The following is a 22,955-nucleotide window of genomic DNA, read 5'->3' on the forward strand; positions in this document are numbered from 1 at the left end:
TTCTTTTATCATCCAACACGTTCTCAGATTAAGTCGCCATGGTAGGGAGGTCGGTCTATACTACTTCCAGTTTCGGCCACCCATTGAGTCTCCTCGTTATCAGGCTTCAATCAGGGATTGGAAGAAGGGTTACTTCTTTGTGAAGGCGCCCCTTCAACCTGGAGAACACCTTCCTTTTCGAACTGAGTTCGGCATTCCACACATCTTTCATTTCAATAACCCTCGCGAGCTAAGGCATGAGACAGATAGGGATTTACTGGACCGACTAAAATCCTACCTTCCTCCCAACCCTTCGGTCAACCTATCTTTCAGTAAGATTGACTCTACGTATACCTACTCTTCGGTCATTCTTCAGAGAGGTGTGCTTCGGTTGGTCTTTTTAGACTTAGAGAAATTCACTTGTCTATATTACTTCTTGATTAACATGTTCGGTCATCCCTTGTGCAGATATGGCGAGCATGGAGGACTACGTCAACATGTTCAGCGCTGGGGCTTCGAAAGGCAAGAAGCACGGCATTGGTAAGGGAAACAGGAGGAAGCCGAACCCGAAGCGTTCGAGGAAGAATACAACGGGAGAGACTTCTGCTGCAGCCAACGTGCTCAACGCTCCCACAACTGTTCACAGTTCGGTCAGGGTGACTCAACTGAGCTCGAACCCCTCTCGGACTTCAGATTATGTCAACATCCCTCTTCCAGTGACCCAACCTCCACGAAGGATGGATATTGAAGATCTCACTGTTCATACCCCGAACTGGGATGTTCTGGTGAGTGATTCTGCCAATAACCCAACCATTGCGGGTAGGATGGTTGCGAAGGCTCCAACTCCGGCTGACTTCAGTCGATACGAAGCGCTTGCTTTGTCAGACAAGGTGTCAGAGCTGAACGTTGCAGCTATGAAGGTATAATAATTTTATTTAACTTCGGTTCTCCTTTTTTGACTTGGTATTTTTACAGATGAAATTGGTCCCGAAGTACTGAAGTTCATTATGCCTATGTAGGTTGTCTCTGTTCTTGCTACACTTCCTGGAGGCATAGCGAACATGGCTCACAATGAAACGGCAGCAATTGAAAGGGCCGAAGCAGCTGCCATGGCGAAGGCGAAAGCTGAAGCCGAGCTAGAGACATTTCGGGCCGAACTGACGGAGAGGACCGAAGCTCTAAATGCTGCTAACGCCAAGGAGCTCAAATACCGTAAGGAAAAATCCCGGCTGGAGGCTGAGGTCACTAGGCTTTCCCAAGCTGCTGAAGCTGAACGAGTGAAGGCTATTGCCGAAGGCAAGGCCCTGGGGGTTCAAGAGTTCAAAGCCTCTGAGGAGTTCAAGTTAACTCTTCGTCAAGAAGGCTACTTCGGTGGTCGTGGTGCCTTCAAAATGGCCAGGAAGGCTCTAATTGAGGCTGGGCAAGATCCAAGTGTTCTTGATAAGCTTTGCCCGGTTTTGGTTGGAAAGGACGGACTGGAGGAGTCCAAAGAGGAGATATATGCTGAACTTGCTAGGGCTGAGGAAGAAGTTCGTCGACAGGCTGAAGATGACGAGAATTCTGAAGAAGATTTCGAGGATGGGGATGAACATCCTTCCACTGTTGATCTTACCGTAGTCACTTCGGATGAAGATCCCCCTCATGTCATCCCTACCGAAGGTGATTCTCCCATTCACTCGGCCGAGCTTGGCGAAGTTCATCCCTTTACGCCAGAGGGTATTCCTCCACCAAATCCTCCTGAACCGATCTTGCCAGAAGCTACCCTGCATGAACCTTCAGAGACGGAGCTGCCACCTTCAACCGAAGACATTTAACTTCAATATTTTTTTTTTTTTTTTTTTTTTGTATGAACGGTTAAGTATCTTTTGGTAATGATATCTTTCTCTTTCCATATTCAGTTCGCTCTACTTTGTTGTGAATGCTTGAAGTGTATTCTTTTTTTTTGACCTTACTTCGGTTGAAGATGCTTGAAGTGTACTTCGCGCGTGAAGTACTTGTCGTGGTCGAAGGGTTGGCTTCGGATGAAGCATACACTTCAAGATCGAAGTACCTGATTTGACTGAAGGGTCTAAGGGCCGAAGTGGTCTAATTTTGAGACTTAGGAAATTTTTCTAAGTTTTGGGCCGAAGGGCCTGTTTGGACCGAAGGTCTTGTTTGGACCGAAGGGTCTAAGGGCCGAAGTGGCCTAATTTTGAGACTTAGAAAATTTTTCTAAGTTTTGGGCCGAAGGGCCTGTTTGGACCGAAGGTCTTGTTTGAACCGAAGGGTCTTATTTGGACCGAAGGTCTTGTTTGGACCGAAGGGTCTAAGGGCCGAAGTGGCCTAATTTTGAGACTTAGAAAATTTTTCTAAGTTTTGGGCCGAAGGGCCTGTTTGGACCGAATGGTCTTATTTGGACCGAAGGTCTTGTTTGGACCGAAGGGCCTGTTTGGACCGAAGGGTCTTATTTTGGGATGAAGAGATTATGCAACAACTTCTGAACTGTTGTTTTATTAAGCTGATTAACAAGTAACAACTTATTGAAAATTTTTTGTTCAACTAAACAAAATATCTGCGTAAATTATCAGCATTCCAAGGACGCATCTTCTTCCCAGGGTTTTCTGGGTCTTCAATCCTGTAGGTTCCTTCCTTGAATGCTTCAATTACTTTGAAAGGTCCATCCCACGTCTCCCCTAATTTTCCGGGGTGTTGTCCTGCGGCCTCCTTCTTTCTTAAGACAAGGTCCCCTGGGTTGAACTTTCTTTCTTTGACCCTTCGGTTGTAATACCGGGCCGTCCTCTGCTTGTACGCAGCAGTTCTGATTCGAGCCTCTTCTCTAACTTCCTCCACCAAGTCTAAATTATTCAGAAGTGCTTCATTATTCTCTTGGATATTGAAGTTAATGATCCTTGTAGATGGGATTCCAATTTCTACAGGTATCACGGCTTCAGAGCCAAATGCCAGGGAGAAGGGTGTTTCTCCAGTAGAAGTCCGTGCTGTTGTTCGGTAGGACCATAGCACACTCGGTAGTTCTTCCACCCATCTTCCTTTGGCACTATCCAGTCTGGTTTTCAAACCTTGGAGGATCACTCGGTTTGTCACTTCGGCTTGCCCATTAGCTTGTGGGTGACTGACCGAAGTGACTCTGAGATCAACCCCCAATTCTTCACATAACTTCTTCATCTTTCCTCCAACAAATTGTCTACCGTTATCAACAATAAGGGCTCTTGGTATCCCATATCTACAGACAATGGTTCTCCAGATGAAGTCTATTACCTTATTCTCAGAAATAGTGGCAAGTGGCTCCACTTCTACCCACTTAGTGAAGTAGTCCACGGCTACTATCAGATATGTCCTTTGACCCGATGCTGGTGGGAATGGTCCAAGAAGATCCATACCCCACTGAGCAAATGGACATGGACTCTGAATGGGCACCATCTGACTAGGAGGAAGGTGGGGTACGTGGGAATGCCTTTGACACTTATCACACTTTTGAACAAGCTTTTTGGCGTCTGACACCATTGTAGGCCAGTAGTATCCACAACGTAGCACCTGATAACTTAATGTTCTTCCCCCTATGTGACTTCCACAAATTCCTTCATGCACTTCCCTTAGGGCATAATCGGCCTCTCTGGGCGCCAAACATCGCAGGTATGGAAGTGTGAAGGATCTTCTGTATAATTCTCCATCAATCAGAGTATATCTTGCTGCCCTTTTCCGGAGACTCCTTGCTTCATTCCTGTCTTCAGGAAGTTTCCCTTCAAGTAAGAATTCTCTGATCGGGTCCTTCCAGCTTGGTTCAGCTTCAACCGGAACAACTTCTAGTTCAGCTGAAATACTTGGTTGAGGAAGTACTTCAATTCTGACCGAAGTAGGCCCTTTGGCTGAACAGGCTGAAGCTAATCGTGCAAGGACATCTGCTTTTGCATTTTCCTCCCTAGGTATTCGATTAATCTCTACCTTGGGAATCTTGGCCAATAATTTCTTGACCGCAGCTAAGTACTTGACCATGTTTGAGCCTCTCGCCTCATAGTCTCCCTTCATTTGTTCAGTCACTAGCTGAGAGTCGCTGTTGATCAACAAATTTTTAATTTCAAGTTCGGCAGCAAGTCTCAATCCAGCTAGTACTGCTTCATATTCTGCTTCATTATTTGACGCTTTGAAGTGAAAATGAAGTGCATGTTCAATACATATGCCCCCCGGACCGAAGAGGAGTACTCCAGCTCCGCTACCCTCTTGATTAGAAGAACCATCAACGAAAAGGTTCCATTTTGGGTAGTCCTCTTCGGTCGGTGTTATCATGGTTGGTCGAAAACATTCTACAACAAAATCGGCTAAGGCTTGAGCCTTAATCGCCTGTCTTGGCTTGTATTGAATGTCAAACTCACTCAGCTCAATGGACCACTTTATCAATCTGCCTGATGTATCCGGCTTCTGAAGTATGTTCTTCAATGGTTGATCAGTCAGAACTACCACAGTATGAGCTTGAAAGTAAGGCCTTAATTTTCGAGCAGCAGTGACCAAGGCTAAAGCAAACTTCTCTGCTTCAGTATAACGAGTCTCAGCATCTATTAAGACCTTACTGACATAATATACTGGCTTCTGTATTTTATCTTCTTCCCGGATAAGGACTGCACTTACTGCTTGATCTGTCGTAGCAAGGTACAAGTACAATACCTCTCCATCTTTTGGACATGTTAGTAGAGGAGGATGTCCGAGGTATTCCTTTAAACCCTCAAATGCCTTCTGACACTCTTCAGTCCATTGAAATTCCTTGGCCTTTTTTAAGGCCTGGAAGAAGGGTCTACACTTATCACCCGACCTAGCAAGGAATCTCCCAAGTGCCGCTGCTCTTCCCGTTAATCTCTGAACCTCTTTCGGAGACTTCGGAGGTTCCATCTGAAGAATGGCTTCAACCTTCTCTGGGTTTGCTTCGATTCCTCTACTAGTGACAAGGAAGCCCAAGAATTTTCCTGAGCTTACTCCAAAAGCGCATTTGTCTGGGTTCAACTTCATTTGAAACTTATCTAAAGTGTTAAACACTTTTTGAAGATCTGAAGGATGATCTTCCGCCCTTCTACTCTTCACGACCATATCATCTACATATGCTTCTACTGATTTTCCTATCTGATCAGCAAAGACATGGTTTATCAACCTTTGATAAGTGGCACCAGCATTCTTAAGTCCGAAGGGCATAACCTTATAGCAATATGTCCCTTCTGGAGTTATGAATGAGGTGCTCTCCTCATCTCTTGGGTTCATCTTGATCTGGTGGTACCCCGAATAAGCATCCAAGAAGCTAAGGAGTTCGTGGCCTGAAGTTGCATCCACTAATTGATCAATCTTAGGAAGAGGATAGCAGTCCTTAGGACAAGCTTTGTTTAGATCCGTGAAGTCAACGCACATACGCCACTTTCCATTTGCCTTCTTTACCATGACCACATTGGCCAACCAATCTGGATACCGCACCTCTCGGATGAAACCGGCTTCAAGTAACTTCCCCACTTCTTCCTTGATAGCAGCTTGTCTTTCTAGGGCGAAGTTACGCTTTTTCTGTTTGACCGGTTTAGTCCCCGGTATGATGCTCAAACTGTGGGAGATGACTTCCCTACTAATTCCTGGCATCTCATGCGCACTCCATGCGAAGTTCTTTATGTTAGAGAGGAGGAGCTTGGTTACCTCCTCAGCTAACTTATTATTTAACAGAGACCCTAGAAATAACTTCTTTTCAGTTCCTTTCTCCACAGTTATTGGAAGAAGTGCTTCAACCGGTGTTGGCTTCAGTATCTTCTCTTCTTCCCAAACATCTAAGCTTCCAACTGATATGGAGGTCTTCTTCTTGTCCTTCAAGTCCGTATAGTACATCATTCGAGCTAACTTCTGATCCCCACTCACTTCTCCTACCCCATTAGAAGTTGGAAACTTCATTTTGAGGTGGTAAGTAGAGACCACCGCCCGAACCTTGTGCAGCAATGGTCTGCCAATGATGGCATTGTAGGGGGATTGAACATCTACTACAAGAAGATCGATCATATGCATAACCGTCCTTGGATAGGTTCCCAGAGTAACAGGTAGGGATATGACTCCCTTGGGAACTATGGATTCCCCTGCGAACCCATATAAAGGAACCGAAAAGTTCTTCAATTTTTCTTCTGAGATCTTCATCTCTTTGAAGGCGTGATAGAACAAGATATCTGCTGCACTTCCATTATCCACCAGAACCTTTTTCACTGTGAAATTTGCGATGACTGCTTCTATCACTAGGGCATCATCATGTGGATCCTGGATACCTTCAGCATCTTTTTCTGAGAAAATAATTTTTTCTTCATCCCTTCTCGGCTTCTTTCTTTCCTTACTTACTTCATTTATTCGAGCATAAGCCCTTCTAGCGGAGGAGCTCTCTCCTCCTGCGGCCAGACCTCCTACAATAACTCCGATTGTCCCAGCAGTCCCCCTTTGGTGACGAGGAGACCTATCCCTTCTTCTTTGTCTCCTTCGGTCGTTATCCCTATCATCACCATCGGTTCTTCTTCTCTTTTCTTCTCTATCTGAAGTGAACTGCTTCAGGTAGCCTCGCCTTATGAGGCCTTCAATCTCATCCTTGAGATGCCTACATTCTTCAGTGTCATGACCATGATCCCTATGGAACAGGCAATACTTATCTGAAGTACGCTTTTCTGCCGGGGCCCTCATTTTCTTAGGCCACTTCAGTATATCCCTGTTACTTATTTCAAGAAGGATATTATGCAATGAATTATTAAGAGGAGTATAGGAACTATACCGAGGGACTGGACCCTGGTCAGTCTTCCTACTAGATTGATCATCCTTCTTTTTGTCATTCTTTCCTTCTACTCTTCCTTGCTTCTTGCTTGGAGGGGGTAAGTCTTTCTCCGTCTTTCCCAGGGCGCTCGAGCCTTTTTTGGCAGGGGCCGAGGAAGAAGAGAACTGAGAAATTTTCATCATGTCCTCTGACTGCATGAACTTATCTCCCCTAGCGTAGAGTTCTCCCATAGTCTTCGGGCGTTTTTTCGTTAATGAGCGTACATACGCTTCATCCCTTACTGTCCTTACCAGGGCCGAAATAGCTACTTCTACCTGGACATGTGGGATTTCCAAGCATGCTCTATTGAACCTTGCAAGAAATGATCGAAGTGATTCTCCATGCTCATGGTCAAGATTCATCAGATCCAAACTTGTCTTTGCCGTCCTTCGTGCGGCGGAGAAGTGAAGCGCAAGTTTCTCGGACAAGTCTCCAAAACTAGTCACACTGTGTCTCGGTAATCGATTGAACCAAGTTCTTGCTGGTCCAAAAAGGGTTGATGGGAATATCTTACACATTATCAGGGCATTTGCCCCCCGACACTCCATCATTGATTTGAAACCCTGGATATGATCACAGGGGTCAGTTAACCCTTCATACTTCTCCAGCTTTGGAACAATAAGGTGACGCGGCATTTCAGCTTCAAGTATTTCAGGAGCTAAAGGGGTCAACGTACTGTCCCACACTCCCTCCATTGGGGACACTCCTTGTAGTGCTGCAATCTTCTTGTTCATCTCATCTAGGTGTCGACCGACATCTTCATTGTAGGTAGTTCCCCTTCTAGTACTTTCTCCAATGGTACCATCGGGATTCACCCTTCGGCTTGGTTCTCTAGACCTACCTGAGTGTGAACTTCGCACCTCCTCATTGTGCGGGATTTCTTGGTTCACTTGTGTCTGTTGGTTCATGATTAGTTCGGTCAACATTTGCACCTGCTGGGAAAGTTGTTGGAATTGTTCCTGAGTGCAAGGTACTTGGGACGGTCCAGCGTCCTGGTTATGCTGGTTGGTTCGGTCAGCAACATCCTCCTGGTGTTCTACCTCCTCATGATGGGGGTGTTCACCCTGCCCCCGGTCGGGAGCATTAGGGTCATCAACTCGACGGCTTGTTTCTGAAGTAGAAGCGACATTCTTTCTCAATCTGACCATTGTGAGTTTCTTTAGGGAAGTGTACTTCCTTCCCACAGACGGCGCCAAACTGATGATGTCTAAAACAGGTCTACCCTATCAGACAAATCAGCCAAGTCAGACTGAGCTGGAATAACTAATTTCTCCTTCGCTGGTACGTGATCTCTTCCTTCCTTCCTGCACAAGAAGCGAACGTAAGCTTCGGTAGGGCCCCGAGGGTGTACTCGGGGGGACCTCTCCGACGCTCAAGTCAGTACAGTACTAAACTTGGGAGGATGGCTCGTTGCTTCGAGCGTTGCCTCTTGCTCAGTAAGTACTTTAGAGTGCAGGAGTTAGATTTCTTACCTGAGGGCAGAGGTTCCCCTTTTATATGAGTTTGAAGTGTTTGAGTTGTAGTAGGAGTCAGACTCTCTCTCATTGGTTTTCTAGAGGGTTTCTCGGATGATAAATTCCATCTGTATCCCTTTCCAAAGGGGAGTAAGACTCTGTCTAGAATTGGCGTCCTATGAGGACTCTTTATCAGTTGGACTTCGTGCGTACATGCTTCTGTAGTACGGTTATTGAAGTGTGGTCTTCGGTCTGATAGTGCAGAAGTATACACTTCGGTCGAGTACCGAAGTGTACCCTTCGGTACGTCACCCGTATTGTCCTCACCGGAACTTATTCTGCCACGTGGCCTTCTCCCATTAGTGGGGGTATTTTGGGAATATCAGATCTCCCTCACAACCAATCAATACTCCTCTCTATAAATACCAATATCCAAGAACCTCCATCCTAAATCATCCCAGTCTACAATGGCTGTCAAGAATGTGCTTATTGTGTTGGCCTTTGTTTGCTGGATTTCTAATGCATTTGCAACGAGGGATCATCAGCTGCATGTTAAGCCAGGAGAGAACCTGAAAGCGAGGCTCGAAGCAAGCGGCGGACTGGTGGAGTGCTGGAATGCATTGATGGAGCTGAAATCATGTTCAAATGAGATTGTGCTGTTCTTCCTTAACGGGGAGACTGATTTAGGCCCTGACTGTTGCAGTGCGATTGAAGTTATAACTAAGAATTGCTGGCCTGCAATGCTTACTTCACTTGGTTTCACTGCAGAGGAAGGGAGCATATTGAGGGGTTACTGTGATGCATCATCATCCTCTGCTCCTGCCGTCGCTCCTACCGCTACTCGCTCCGCCGCGCAGGATCAGATGTAATGGCGTCAAGCTAGAGGAGTTGGTTTGATGGTTTTTGTGTTTAGAATAAACGGTTTTGCCTTCTTGGCCTTATGTTTTGCTTCCATCCTTTTGTGTATCCACTTTGGAATGGCGAGAGCTTAAGAGGCTGTCAATCATTTAAAGGTTGTGTGACAAGTACCATGTAAATAATTCTGGGCCCTATCCAACTCCCCACAAAAGGTCTTATTGAAGGGAGAGGAGACTTACACTTATATACAAGTCCTTTGCTTGGTCATTGACCGATGTGAGACTTTATCCAACACTCCCTCGAACTTTTGGAGTGGGTATCTCTACTCAAGGCCCAATGAGTGAACTTCTTACTGAGAATGAGTGTACACCTGCTTCGATACCATATAAATAATTCTGGGCCCTATCCAACTCCCCACAAAAGGTCTTATTGAAGGGAGAGGAGACTTGCACTTATATACATGTCCTTTACTTGGTCATTGACTGATGTGGGACTTTGTTCAACAGAACCCACTAAAAACACAATCCACCAGACTCCATCCCATTTACCCATGGGTCACGAGCTACATGTAATACTCTCAAATCATGAAGATTGATTAAATTCTGGGCAAAAACCCAATGCTCAAATCACCAAGAATAGGTGTAAGAACTTATGATCTCCCACGCACATGCTCTAACGAGATTCAAACAGCTAACTTAAAACGAACGATAAAGCATGTGTACTAAAATATACAAACACACACTGGGTACAAATGGTACATTTATTTTCTTTTATTATCACATTTTTTGTTGAGTACCACACACAAACAATCAACGTATTAGTTTTCATCACACAGCTAAACAAAAAAAACAAAATCTCATATGACACTGAGAATACATTCTAGTCCATCTTACTTGAATTTTGCTCCACTCCATCAGCATTAGATGAAACAGTTGGTAGTCTCCCACAATCATAGAGTTGAAGCTTCGCAATCCCATAAAGAAGAAATTTGTAGAAAATTGAATCTCTGATGAATTTCTTCAACCAACCAGCCCCTCCTTGTTGCGCCCAACCGGATACATACGACCCTGCCACCAAAGCCGCGACGCGCCACCTCCTTTCATTAACATAGCCTTGTATGGCTTGATTGATGTCCTTGGAATCAAGTTTCTGGTGTTCGATAAACGCTTTGCCAATGTAGCGACCAAGTAGTACTGCATCTTCAAGGGCTGAACCCCCTCCTTGTCCTAAGTCAGGTGTCATTGGGTGCATTGCGTCGCCAGCTACGGTGACATTTCCCTTGCTTAGATCGCCAAATATAATGTCCCAAGGATACCTGAAAACAAGCGGAGCGATCGACAGTCTCGAAAGATCTGAATGCCGAACTACATCGATGAACATTGGAGGGAAGTTCTTGGCATAGTTCTCAAGCACTTCACTGTGTATCAGTTCTGGCTTTCCTACCATTATTTCTCCTGAAACCAAATCCAACATTGTCAATTATCTAGCAAACCATTTACTAATTTTGCCTCATGAATTCCAGACAACTAAGTGTACTAACCATTATGTGGAGATTGAAAGGCGACAAACCAATAAAGCTCTTTCTCATTGAGAGGAACAAATCCACCTCTCTTCCCTTCATCTAGACACTGTTGGACTTCTTGTTTCAGACCATGCCCTTCAGGGTACACAGCTATTCCACGAACAGCCGATCTGCCTGAATTGGCAATCTCTCTAAGTCCCAACCAATGAGCCACCATTGAATGTACTCCATCACACCCAACTAAAATCTGCAACACCCTAAAATTTCATCAACAATTGTGTCTAATTGATCCATGAGAACTGAAATTTTTTCCAGAAACCAAAACATGGGTTTACCTTAGTTTCAATAGTAGTTCCATCTTCCATGTGAATTATTGAAGCAATGGAAGAGTTTTGTTTTGATTGAGTCTCAATCCCAGTTATCTTGCAAGAGAAACGGATTGCGTCGACTGGCAATTCCTCTGCTAATGCCTCTAATAAGGCACTACGATGCACTGTTCGAGGCCCCAAATCATTTCTGCTTTAAATCAAATGAGATGAACCAAACCCATTAATGAATACAACCACAACATCTATCTCGAACAAACGCATACCCTAATTAGGTCCCGAATCAGAAGAACTCACTTGTTTTTTGCCGTCAATGCAAGTTCCTGTACAGCTCCAGTACGAATATCGGTCGCGAATATCCTGAATTGCAGCGTTAGAATGAAAAAAAAAACCATTATTATCTTATCCCCCAATGATGAGTCTATGACAAAAAAAGGGTACAACATGTCAAGAGAATTACTTTAGGATCGGCTTGTAAACGGAAGTGAGCTTGTGCGAGACCCCCAAAGCATCAAGTGCAAGCCAAGCATTTGGAAATAGTGTCAAGGCAGCACCGGTGGTTCGAAGCTCTTTGGCTCTCTCAAGCACCAAGGCTCGAACCCCGACTCTCTTGAGTGCCACTGCCGTGGCTAAACCTGCTATTCCTGCTCCTACTATCACCACATCCACATTCTCAATAGCTGCCATTTCAATTTTCTGCTTTGTGTAATGCATGGCTCTGTTGCGGCGCTACTCTATATATATACATGTAAAGGTACAACTGTATTTGTCTTATCTCTCTTCATCTCTATAAATATCTTTTGGAGGACAGCGGACGTCAGAAATTCTTTTGAAATAAATAGGCTTGGAAGGCTAAGACACCAAGATTGACTATGACCAAAACATGAATGCAAAGTTGACTTGTCTTTCTTTGTCGGTTGCTCTTCACGAACAATATATGATCATTAGGGGAATCAAATGCATGCCTTGTTGGACAAGTAACTAATGTTAGTATTTTGATCAAATTAAACAATTGATGATTGAAGAGGCACGGGACTATTGGTGAAGGGAGGGCACTGTACTTTGAAGAAAGCTTGGTGTCTTGTTGATATAATAGTACACGGCATGTGTTATAGACATGTATATGTATATGTTTGACAAATAACAGTATAACACGGCATGCTTGTAGTGTTCAAAGCAAGATGGAACACAAAAGGAATTTTTTCCTTGTTTTCTTTATAAGGGTGACCGTGACCCGTAAATGGTATTTGTGTGCCGAGAGTTAGCTTAAGAACAAGTCTTACAAGAGAGAACGCTATGTAGAGAAAACTTTGTGGAAAATCTCTTAGGTATAATTGGGTTCTTGGGTGAGAGAAAATCATATGTGTGGTTGTACAAATTTTTTATGTAATTAATTTTCTCTTGGTTGTCTTTTGACAATGACCGTGATTTTTCCTCCTGTTTTGAAGGTTTTTGATGTAAATTCTTGTGTTGATTGTTGCACTTTTCTATTTCAATTTCTCTTTGTTCATGTGATATCTCTGTCAAGGAGGATCGTGAGTCTAATTTCCCAATAACTAACTTATAGTTATCAAATAAAAAAGCTAGTTTGACAAATACATATCTGAAAATTCCAAGACAAATGTTCAATTAACAACTTATTCAAACAAAAAGCCCAAAAGTAATTAATATTCGTCAGTGTTTGGTTGATGCATTGAATTGAACCACTCTCGAAATTAACATTTAAACTAATGTCTTTCTTTTTAAATGGCATTCACTTTTTTTTTTTTTTTCTCCTAATAATTGAAGAATGAATGAATGATCAATGCGGCCATATTAAATATGAAATGACGAAAAGCTTTAACTTTCAGAGTACTGACCTGTTCATTCGAGCTCTCTCCATTCATATTTATCCTTCTTCGTTGTATGTTTATTTGCCATTAAACAATGTATTAACCATGCGTCGGGTGGGACATTTGTCGAACACCTTTTATGCGTCCCATTCCGTACCGTTGGTGAGAATTTCCATAGTCCCGTTCAACGCCATTTGAGTAAGTCATTACTAGGCGACTAAACCATGCTTTAAGAATCTCTCTCCAATGAAGGGAACGAGGCGATCGAATCTATCACATATCCCACATCGAAAGAATGGGTTGAGACAAAGTGTTTTATAAGATTGGGCAAACCTACCAGTAGCAAGTCGGTTTTTTAGTGTATAGTTAGGCACATGACAAATGATATCGAAGCCAAAGCCCATCTCTTTGGTGTAGGCACATTACTGGCCGGGCCGCGTAAAGGGCTACCTGTTGACCCTGTGATGAACGGTTCCTGTTGAGGGGCCTAGCCGGGTGAAAGCCTCAGGTAGAGTGTAGTTGACGTGGAATTCGGTGTAGGAAGGTGGTGGTTTGTCACATATCCCACATTGGAAGAATGTGTTGAGGTAAAGTGTTTTATAAGATTGGACAAACCTATCACTAACAAGCCGATTTTCTAGTGTATAGTTAGGCCCATGACAGAATCAATCCACCGAGAAAGAAATCTCGTTTGATTCGCCTTCGAGCTCAATCTTCATCGCGCTGCCGTCTTCCGCCCAAGCCCAACTAGCGGTAGGACATGTAATTGTAGCTAATGTTGCGCTGGATTAGCACATGCTTCTCTTGGGCCTAGCCTTCTTAGGATGTTCTGGACCCGGGTTGTTACTTGGGCACCCTGACAACCTTGAAGTTATTTGGGCCCTCAACGGGCTAGGTAACCCTATCTAATATAAATCATTATGAAAATGTGGAATTCACATGATTCATATGAGATCGCGTGCATTAATCTCCGCATTCGAGTAGTTAGGAAGAAAAAAAACGATAGGATCTGTGAGATTGTTGAAATTATAAAGGTCCTGGGTAATAGAACATGCATAAAATAGGTGAATAAATAAGAATTGATGATTTTATGTTAAATCTAACAATTAAATCTTCACACAAATAGAATATTAAACAAACTCAAATTAAAAAGAAAATTTTGATAACAAATTAACTCATAACCATTAATTTCCTAAACCAAGAGAGCTCTTCATGATCTTCGCAAGCTATTGCCTTAGGTAGTAATGGCATGCCCTTCCTTCCTCATATACTCAGTCCCACATAATTTGCACATTATTTTCAGAAGTTCTTTCTTCACGTTGATTCTTCAGTTTTCTTCTCCTCAGTTGTCTGTGCTTTCTGGGTATCTGCTGTGGCTGCGGTTGTTGGTGTTACATCAACAACATTCTCTGCTTCAGCCTTTGCCGGAACATCGACAACAGCGGCTAGTGGTGTTACATCAACAACTTTTTCTGCTTCAGCCTTTGTCGGAACATCAACAACAACGGCTAATGGTGTTACATCAACAACTTTCTCTGCTTCAGCCTTTGCCGGAACATCGACAACAGCGGCTAGTGGTGTTACATCAACAACCTTCTCTGCTTCAGTCTTTGCAGGAACATCGACAACAGCGGCTGGGATAGTGGTCTGCTCCTCAACCTCAACTGGTGCTTCTAGTACTACCTTGATTTCAGGTTCCTCTTTGGGCTTCTCTGGCTCTGATGGTTCTTGTTTTTCGGGCAGAGCTTCTGGTTGCTTAGTTTCAGACTCTTCTTTAGGCTTCTCTGCTTCGGATACTCCTTGTTTCACTGGCTCTGCTTCTGCCTCACCTTGTTTCCCTTCGTTCTATAAAGAATACAGCACAAAGTTCACAAGAAATTAAACACAGGAAATGCACAACAAAATCACTCGAATCGTAGCCAAAAATTGTACTTGTTATACGATCGAAGAAAAAATGCTATGCATAGTCCCCATGATAGGTGGCAGAGAGAAGATTTCGCAGGGGAGAAAACTTTTCGTTGAAGTCAACCCAAGGAAAAGGGGAATGACAGAGAATCCGCATGAATTCAAACCACATGCGATCACAACACAACATACATGATCCAACAATCCAACAAATATGTGATAATGTAATCTCGCAGGTATGACAGAGAGTTCGCTGGATCTCAATGCCCATATCTCAACCATTATAAAAGGAATGCTCCGACTCATCTTAGGTACACACTCTGAATTAAGAATTCACACTCTTCAATTACTCTTAAGAAAATTATTGATTTTAGCATTGGAGTGTCCCTATGCCACCAAAAGCCACCCTCTCTTTGTTCGTTTTTACCGTTTACGTCACAGTCTAGACTTCAACTGCCGACGTGTGGGTCAGGCAATTCCATGTGATAACATTATTTATCAACTAACATGTAAGTTTTTTTTTTTAAAAAAAAAAGAAAAGCAATGATACAAAACGATCAGGAAAAAACAAAGGGGAACAGAGCAAGTGGTGGGTCTTCAAAACTTTGACCAGTTTGGAAAGTAATATTTGAATGAGTATGTGATGGAATATTCATGGAGATACCTTATATTCTGATTCAGTTATTCTCCAGTTGGACTAGTTCCATACCCCTATAAAATTCAATTATATACAGTCTATTAATTAATTAATTCACCATTCCAGACATCCTTCCTTGAACTTTTCAATTTCCAACAAGAAGAAAGAACCCTTGTTCTGTATTCCACATAGTGATGTCCAAATACACCTAATCAATCAATGGATCTCAAATTTTGATTATATATCATGAAAACAAAAAAATTCGCACCAAACACATTAAAGATATTATCCATTCGCATGGATTTGTTCTTATGGATGTCCCAATTATTGATTCTTACACTCAGAAAACATATGAGAGGGTTGGCAGAAAAGAACCCTAACTATTGCCTTCTTTTTGTTGAAATCAATCAAAATTACCATCCTCTAATGCAAAAAGAATTATCAATCGTAGAATGAACAATTATTACCTCTTTGAACAAGTTACTGAGAGATCGAGGCTTGTCTTCCTGTTCACCAACAATTTCCTTCACTCCATCGCCTTCGACAACCTTCTTTTCCTCTTCCACAACGTCTACACCTTTCTCCTTCGTCTCTGTCTTCAAGTCAGCCGCAGCTTCCTCCACCTTGCCTGGCTCAGCAGGAGCCGTCGTAATTTCCTCCTTGGCCGTCTCAGGAGCGGCAGCCGGAGGCAGGGCCTCAGCCTCCCCGTCACCCGTCAATACCTTGGGCTTGGTCGCGCAGCCTCCCATGTCTCTTTTTACTAATCAATTGATTTAAGAGAAAAGAGAGGATATGTGATGATAGAGAGAGAGAGATCAGAGGAGAAGGTTTTTATAGTTAAGGAGAATATTCCTTTTAGGGTCAAAGGGAGGGACAGACAGAGAGACAGACAACAGAGAGGATGGTTTCAAGGGCGTTTTTAACGTTTGTTTACATATATGTAATAATAATATCTATATATATGTATATGTATAGAGAGAGAAAGAGGGAGGGAGGGAGAGAGAGAGAGAGAGGAGGGGCTGAAAATAGAAAGAGTGGGGAGGGGATGGTTTGACGGTTAATTAGGAGAAGAGGGCCATTTACAGCATATGGCAATGTTAGGGTTTGAGCTGCCAATTTCTATTAATGGCTCCCTCCCTCCCCCCACCACTTTTGGCATATCCATTATTGTTTGGCTGGTGGATTTGGATATGGAAATAGAAAAAAAAATATGTTAGGAAAGTTATTTTTTTATATCAATTAGAAATTAAATAATATTAAAAAATGACATATTTAAAATTTGTTGATTATAATTGTGATATATTGACAAAATTATGTGTTTTTCCAAAAGAGTATTATAAATATTTTAATTAAAAATAAACGAGGATTCTCAATTCTTAAGGAGAATTGCTCTCTTTTTGGGAGGAAATGAGAATTCCTCATATGGGAGAAATTCAGTTTTCCTAAAAAATTTAAATTTCAAAGATTTCAAGTTTTCAACAATCACACATAGTAATTATTATGAAAGGAAAATTCTTATTCGTGGAAAGTTAAATTTGGTACTGTTAATCTTAATTAGTCTATTAATTAAAATTTAATTTTTGGCAAATGTTTATTTTTTCTGACTTGATTTCCCCAAAAATAAATTAAAATTATTGCCTTGGAAATGCTGACGTGGCTCTATGTAATGAATAATTGGATTTTTTTTCATTCTTTAATAGGCAAAAATTATGGTCTGCAATGGCTTAGACTGTAACCCAATAACCATTAATCACTCAAAATTGCAAGATAGTAGAAGAAATAAACATTATTGATGGGCCCATGTCTCCTAAAGTTGGGCTTTATTTTGGACTTTTCATTTAGACTCTTAAATTTGTAATAAGCAGGCAGAGGCAGGCACGATCAAATAGATTTCCAGAAATGCCAGAATCTAAGCATAGCTGTCTCTGTTTCCATGTTACTACGTCGTGTTTGCCATTACGATTATTATAATTAAATTACATTAAAAAATTCATTATGGAATTAAATTTTTCTTTTTGTTACATAATAAATATAGTTTTTGAACAATGTTACAACTTACAATAATGAATGATAGTTTCATAGTTTTTGTATCGAACACGTGTATTAATCCACAATCTATGAATTCATGTCTCGAGAGAGGATTGAATCTTGACGGAAAAGCATGACTATTAAGATGCACCTTACCATAGCCACCAGGCCAACACCGTCATTGAGGTTGCGATCATGCTTTGTTTTGCTTTTTCTCTGCTTTGCAAAACAAAACTAAACAAGGAAATCAAAGATGTAATGGGCCACAATTCGGCTTAATTCCAGTTTCAAGGCCCAAAGAAGGTTCAAATTTCAAACGACAGTCTGGCAAGGTTGGGCCCACGTGGATACCCAGTCCAAAGTCCATTACGAGGACACCCAGTCCGGAACTCCGTAAACTCGGTCCATGGCCCACTAGAGAAGGTTCTGCTGTGAAAACTAGACATCAGGGGACCTAAACTGGAGTGCTCCATTGGGGCACAAATTTTTCTTAATAGCTTATTAGGATATGCTTCACTCCTCATTCAACATAGGGTCTCTCTGAGTCTGGAAATAATAAAGATTAATATCATGTGTTTACAATTAATTGTTGAGATTATAACTGCTATGAGTTTGAAAGAGAAGCCGTGAAATAATAACATGTCAGAAAATTTATCAACTAGGCCCCTTGGGCCATTGGTTATAGACCCACTATGGATTGGGCTGGGCTAACATGTCTTTAGTTGAGCCTAAAGAAGGCAAAAGCCCGATCTACCTCCAGCCCACGAGGCTCAACACTAAGGGCAAATGCAATGATAAAGTGTTATTGGGTCAACAAAGATGTTGTTTTTTGCTGATGTGGTTGTATTGTAAAATGTGTTTTGCTTATGTGGCTGTATTGGGATAAGTGTTTTACTGATGTGGATGTATTGATATTTGATGTTTTGGTGTAGTTTTGTTGTGGATAATATGGAGGAATGAAATGTTGTTGGCCTCCATGTTGGGTTGAAAGAGAAATTGTATAGAAATTTGTGTTTTGTTGATGTGGTTGTATTGGAAGATGTGTTTTGCTGATGTGGCTGTATTAGAATACGTGTTTGACTTGATTTTTTGTGTAATAGAGGTGAGACCGGGCTAACATTTTTGTTGGCCCAACAAATAAGAAACCATCGCATTTGCCCTAATGGTTAATTCTGATCCTAATTTTGTAACGGTGGTAGAAGCTTTGCCGTTTGCTGTTTGCACAAGTTCTCACTACAGCGAAGAAGGGATATATATATATATATACACATACACATACATGAATATGACATATCCCGTCTTTCTCATGTAAGCAAAAAATGGTTTGGCACTGAGAAACTGAAGCAAAAAATCCATCCCAGACACTATCTTAAGGAAAACAAGAGGGGAGAAAAAAAAGAAAGAACAGGAAACGAACAAGTGAGATGATTACAAATACTGTTCTTCGCAATCATATTATTATGTGAATCATATTAAAAGAAAAGCATCAGGGTCTTCATTGCATCATTAGCATTAATGCTGAACGCACAAAGTGACTTGATGTTAACTACAAAAAGCAACTATGATTTTCAACTTTTTAACACACGCAGGTGCACTCTCAAAAGGTGAAAACAACAGTGTTCTATATTACATACATAATACAGCCTCCTTGTTGTAATCTCTTCCACATACACAGTATATAACACAGACGTCTGTTTAACAAATGATGATTTTTTTTTACTATAGAAGTCCATCTTCAAGTAGATAGCTTTCTGTTGGTCAAAAATAAACTTGTCAAAACTCCTCTGACCCGGAAAACCATGAAGCAGTTCGCAGCGACCAAGGCCGAGGCAAACTCACTTCAGCTCTCAAAAATACTTTCAGCTTCTGGTTTGATCAATCCATCACTGCCATTGCATTAGCATTATTGGCGACAATTTGATAAGCATCTTCTTCTTCTTCATCTTCATTTTCGTCTTCATTTTCTCCATTGTCTTCTTGCTGATTCTGGTTAGCATTTTCACTTTTTATGCCCTCGCCTGCTGCTGGCTCCTGCTGTTGCCGGTCTTCTTGTGCTCCCATCATATGCATTAAAAGCTCCTCAGGCCTCATTTCATAACCAGCATGAATTGAATTGACCACCTTCTTAGTCTTCTCAGTGTACAAACCATCAATCTGATGAGACTTTTCTCTATATAAGGCATCAAGCTGATGGAAATATGGACATGTCTTCGCGTCAACAGCTCTCTTCCTATTACTTTCTTTTACCTTCTTGAAGTACTTGTTCATATTCTCCCACTTCTCTTTGCACCTCTTCGCACTTCTATCATAGCCAAGCTTCTTCATGGCTACGGATATCTCCTCCCATAGAGGACCTTTAGGCCCATTATCGTGATACTGCATATCAAGATTAGTCCTCAGCCTAATCAAAGCTTCAGCTTCATCTTTAGGCCACCGGGACGAACCTATATGACTGAAACTGTCACCATTACCATTAAGTTGCCTAAGATTCTCAACATTACTATTGCCTTGGGTAAAATCATCGCCATTAAAAGTAAACTGCCTCTCCCCAGCTTTCTCTAGGAGAGTTGTTTGGTCCTCAGGTAGATGTGTTGAGGTCGCTTGCTCCGCAAACTTCTGCAAAAAAGAAAGAACAGCCGCATCTTTTGCAGCTGCAATAGATTGTTCTCGAACCAAAAGCTCACGCTCTCTCTTAATTCTCTCCAATTCCTGCATCTTCCATGCTTCCTCTCTCAATATCCTATCCTGTTCACACTTCTCCATTGCCTCTATGAAGGTCCTTTGCAAATTCTCTTGCTTTTCTAAGACTTCCTTCATCAATCTCTCAAAAAACTCACTCAGTTTTCTCTTTTTCCTATGCGTACCTCCAGATTCTTTACTTGAAGATGTGACCGGTGTAGATGAGGTGTCAATGGAATTCGCACTGAGGTTTTGCATAGAACTTGGAATAACATTTTGGATAAAACTTATTGGATTTACTGAGGCAGCCACCATGGAGTGATTCTCTAATGCTTCTAATTGCTCAAAAAACCGATAGTTTTTGCCATTAGCACGGCCCGATCGACCTTCTTTGGTCCTCCTATGGTACTTGTAAAGGTTCTCAAACTTCTCCTTGCATTTCTTGGAGCTTCTGTTGTATCCCAGCTCAGCTAATTTCCTGAGCACCACAGGTTCAACAAAAAACACTGATTCTTCCACTTCAATGCATATAACTTCAATTCTACAATCTAATAGCTTCTGAGATAAAATTAAATAAGTAGAAAAAAAAATCTTAATACCCACTACTCCATAACCAAGAAATTCACAAGCTTTGCACTGAAAGTAACAAGAAATCAATTCTCGGGAAAATAAAATAAAAAGAACTGACCTGGAAACTTCTTCCCAGAGAGGAGCCTTGAGTCCAGAATCCCTAAAAGCAACGTCCATCTCAGACCTTATCTTCAACAAAGCCAAAGTCTCTTGCCGCGGCCACCGGTTGCCAACAGAGTACCGGTCACCCTCTTCCTCTCTCGGTCTCTCCTCCTCTCCATCACTCTCTCCACTCTCCCTGTTCCCCGCGGAAGCACTCTGATTTTCCGGCAAATTCGAGATTTCCATAACCGCTTCTTCCCGAAAATTACAGCCCAGAAAAATCCCTCCTGGTGGTGGTGAATTTTGATTTTGATGAAAATGGATTAAATTCCTCTCTTTTTTTTACAACAAATAAATAAATATGAATAATATATATAATTCGTTGTTCATCGGAGTGAATTAGGGTTTCTTAAAAGAGAGGAAGAAGTAAGTTGTAATCAAGTGGGGTAAATCCAGCTGTTTTTGTTGACTTGTCAAGCACTGATTGGTTTGTTGGTAATTTGTTGATTTCTGGGGTTTGGGTTGACTTCCCGTCAATGATTGTGGGCTTTCATACCGGTCAAGGCCTCAAGGGTAAACTTGGTAAAAAAAGTCAGGCCCACAAAGCCCACCTTTTTGCTTTTAGAGCTACCCTCCTTTTCCATTTATCTTTGACTTCGTCAAGGAAATTCACCATAAGAATAATGTTTCATACCCCAAAATATGACCCTAGGGTTGTTCAAAATTACTGAGATAATCGAATCAACCGATAACCAAATTTTTCGATCAGTTATTTTTTTAAAAATATATATATATATTTCTTTAATAGAATCAATTGATAGTTGAAATAACCGTCGATTCTATTAACTTCAAGTCAAAAAATCTGGAAAAAAAACATTTGTAACCAACCGTTTATAGTTTACACTCCTATATGACCCCCCTATTTCACCCATGAATATTAAATGGACTCTATACGTGTGTTATAATCAATGATTATTTACACATGACATGTTACATAGATTTGATAGTAAAATAATTAAACGAGGACATGTTTTAGGGTTTGTAACATTACTCTTACCATTATGACCCTATTCTACTTTGGTAAATTCATCAAATTATCTTCACCGATCGACACTCGTGGCGTGTTTAAATGGTTTACGGAATTGGATTTTTTTTTGCGGCATGTCTTTTCACATTAACATAGAAAGATATTGGTGAAAAAAATCTAACATTAAAAAGTCCAATATTCACAAAATGAGGGGGATGTGATTAAAGTTGTGGTATTGAAGCATCTCACGCAAGTGGATGGGCCCAATCGATTGAGACCAATCCAATTTAACTCTCCATACCTAATGTTTTGGTTCAAAAAATATCTCCATCCTTTTGTGTTGAGATTTTTTTTGGGTAATCGATAATCAACCTCATTATACAAATTTGTTATTTAAATATCCGATATGTTAAGAGACAGAATCTCACATTGATTAGACACAAGTCTATCGAATGGTATATATGACTTAAGTCCACTTTTAAACAATCAATTGGACATTTTTCTAAACTTAGTGACTTGAGCCTAGCTCAATTGTTGGGCTTGGAATGAACAAACACGTAAGACTAATCTGATGTATCCGTGAGGATCGAAATCCCAAAGCAGATAATATAATTGATTGTTTGGGGTGTAGATTTCTAACACCATATAAGACTAAACTTGTACAGTAAGATGAGCGCGCACACATGTTTTCTATATGATAACATGTTAGGTTGGGTCAAAGTCTAACACGTGGTTACAAGGGTATTACTTTTAGTATGAGTCGAACTCACGATCTCTCGAATTCATATTGATTGACCCTAGGGGTGGCAGGGGTCTGCTGTAGTAAAAACTACAGCAGACCCCGCTGTAGGTGATTTGGATCACAAAATTTTTTTATTTTATTTTGAAAAAATTATAGATGTGTAGTTTATGATCTAACGAATCCAACGATATATTTTTTGTTCAAAACAAAAATCAAATTCATCGCGATCCAGACACCAAATTTTTGAGTTTATATCCGATGGTCTAAAATTGTTAAGCATTTTTCATGTAGCATATGATTTTTGTTTTGAACAAAAAATATATCATTGGATTCGTAACACCAAAAACTACACATTTATAATTTTTTTAAAATAAAATAAAAAAAATTTCACCCTTAAACAGGTATTACAGCGGGGCCTGCTGTAACTTTATTACAGCAGAGCCCCGACTCTCTTGACCCTAGATAGATTCACCAACTAGGATATCAGTTAATTGG

General features: G+C 41.3%; 5 protein-coding genes across 5 annotated transcripts; 1 reads left to right on the forward strand and 4 right to left on the reverse strand.

Moving 5' to 3' along the window:
• Nucleotides 1-1,382: 1,382 nt before the first annotated feature.
• Nucleotides 1,383-2,156, reverse strand: LOC119990358. The gene is made up of 2 exons (XM_038836231.1): nt 1,708-2,156; nt 1,383-1,648 (listed from the first exon to the last, which is right to left on the reverse strand). Exons 1-2 carry the CDS (start codon nt 1,787-1,789, stop codon nt 1,386-1,388), a joined length of 345 nt encoding a protein of 114 aa, XP_038692159.1. The 5' UTR covers nt 1,790-2,156; the 3' UTR covers nt 1,383-1,385.
• Nucleotides 2,157-8,624: 6,468 nt separating this feature from the next.
• Nucleotides 8,625-9,206, forward strand: LOC119990361 (egg cell-secreted protein 1.2-like). Its single transcript, XM_038836234.1, has one exon. The coding sequence runs from the start codon at nt 8,700-8,702 to the stop codon at nt 9,099-9,101; it is 402 nt and encodes a 133-aa protein (XP_038692162.1). The 5' UTR covers nt 8,625-8,699; the 3' UTR covers nt 9,102-9,206.
• A 626-nt stretch (nt 9,207-9,832) lies between these two features.
• Nucleotides 9,833-11,690, reverse strand: LOC119991957 (monooxygenase 2-like). Its single transcript, XM_038838518.1, has 5 exons — nt 11,399-11,690; nt 11,236-11,298; nt 10,948-11,128; nt 10,631-10,859; nt 9,833-10,544 (listed from the first exon to the last, which is right to left on the reverse strand). The coding sequence occupies exons 1-5, from the start codon at nt 11,650-11,652 to the stop codon at nt 9,970-9,972; spliced, it is 1,302 nt and encodes a 433-aa protein (XP_038694446.1). The 5' UTR covers nt 11,653-11,690; the 3' UTR covers nt 9,833-9,969.
• Nucleotides 11,691-13,831: 2,141 nt separating this feature from the next.
• On the reverse strand, nt 13,832-16,232 carry LOC119990786 (fibrous sheath CABYR-binding protein-like). The gene is made up of 2 exons (XM_038836880.1): nt 15,780-16,232; nt 13,832-14,615 (listed from the first exon to the last, which is right to left on the reverse strand). The coding sequence occupies exons 1-2, from the start codon at nt 16,059-16,061 to the stop codon at nt 14,085-14,087; spliced, it is 813 nt and encodes a 270-aa protein (XP_038692808.1). The 5' UTR covers nt 16,062-16,232; the 3' UTR covers nt 13,832-14,084.
• A 2,533-nt stretch (nt 16,233-18,765) lies between these two features.
• LOC119991809 (trihelix transcription factor GTL1-like) lies at nt 18,766-21,069 on the reverse strand. Its single transcript, XM_038838286.1, has 2 exons — nt 20,708-21,069; nt 18,766-20,497 (listed from the first exon to the last, which is right to left on the reverse strand). The coding sequence occupies exons 1-2, from the start codon at nt 20,935-20,937 to the stop codon at nt 19,216-19,218; spliced, it is 1,512 nt and encodes a 503-aa protein (XP_038694214.1). The 5' UTR covers nt 20,938-21,069; the 3' UTR covers nt 18,766-19,215.
• Between the last annotated feature and the right edge of the window lie 1,886 nt (nt 21,070-22,955).

Source organism: Tripterygium wilfordii, chromosome 22, assembly GCF_013401445.1.
Source record: "Tripterygium wilfordii isolate XIE 37 chromosome 22, ASM1340144v1, whole genome shotgun sequence".
In the NCBI taxonomy this organism is placed as follows: Eukaryota; Viridiplantae; Streptophyta; class Magnoliopsida; order Celastrales; family Celastraceae; genus Tripterygium; species Tripterygium wilfordii.

Excerpts from the sequence above, each read along its gene's own strand:
- LOC119990786 (XM_038836880.1), bottom strand. The coding sequence starts at position 16,061 with ATGGGAGGCTGCGCGACCAAGCCCAAGGTATTGACGGGTGACGGGGAG. Across the intron at positions 14,616-15,779 it reads TCAGTAACTTGTTCAAAGAG|AACGAAGGGAAACAAGGTGA; the intron begins GTAATAATTGTT and ends TATTCTTTATAG.
- LOC119991957 (XM_038838518.1), bottom strand. The coding sequence starts at position 11,652 with ATGCATTACACAAAGCAGAAAATTGAAATGGCAGCTATTGAGAATGTG. Across the intron at positions 11,299-11,398 it reads GTTTACAAGCCGATCCTAAA|GATATTCGCGACCGATATTC; the intron begins GTAATTCTCTTG and ends GCTGCAATTCAG. Across the intron at positions 10,860-10,947 it reads GAACTACTATTGAAACTAAG|ATTTTAGTTGGGTGTGATGG; the intron begins GTAAACCCATGT and ends AGGGTGTTGCAG.
- LOC119991809 (XM_038838286.1), bottom strand. The coding sequence starts at position 20,937 with ATGGAAATCTCGAATTTGCCGGAAAATCAGAGTGCTTCCGCGGGGAAC. Across the intron at positions 20,498-20,707 it reads CTCTGGGAAGAAGTTTCCAG|GAAATTAGCTGAGCTGGGAT; the intron begins GTCAGTTCTTTT and ends TGTGGTGCTCAG.
- LOC119990361 (XM_038836234.1), top strand. The coding sequence starts at position 8,700 with ATGGCTGTCAAGAATGTGCTTATTGTGTTGGCCTTTGTTTGCTGGATT.
- LOC119990358 (XM_038836231.1), bottom strand. The coding sequence starts at position 1,789 with ATGTCTTCGGTTGAAGGTGGCAGCTCCGTCTCTGAAGGTTCATGCAGG. Across the intron at positions 1,649-1,707 it reads GATCGGTTCAGGAGGATTTG|GGAGAATCACCTTCGGTAGG; the intron begins GTGGAGGAATAC and ends GCCGAGTGAATG.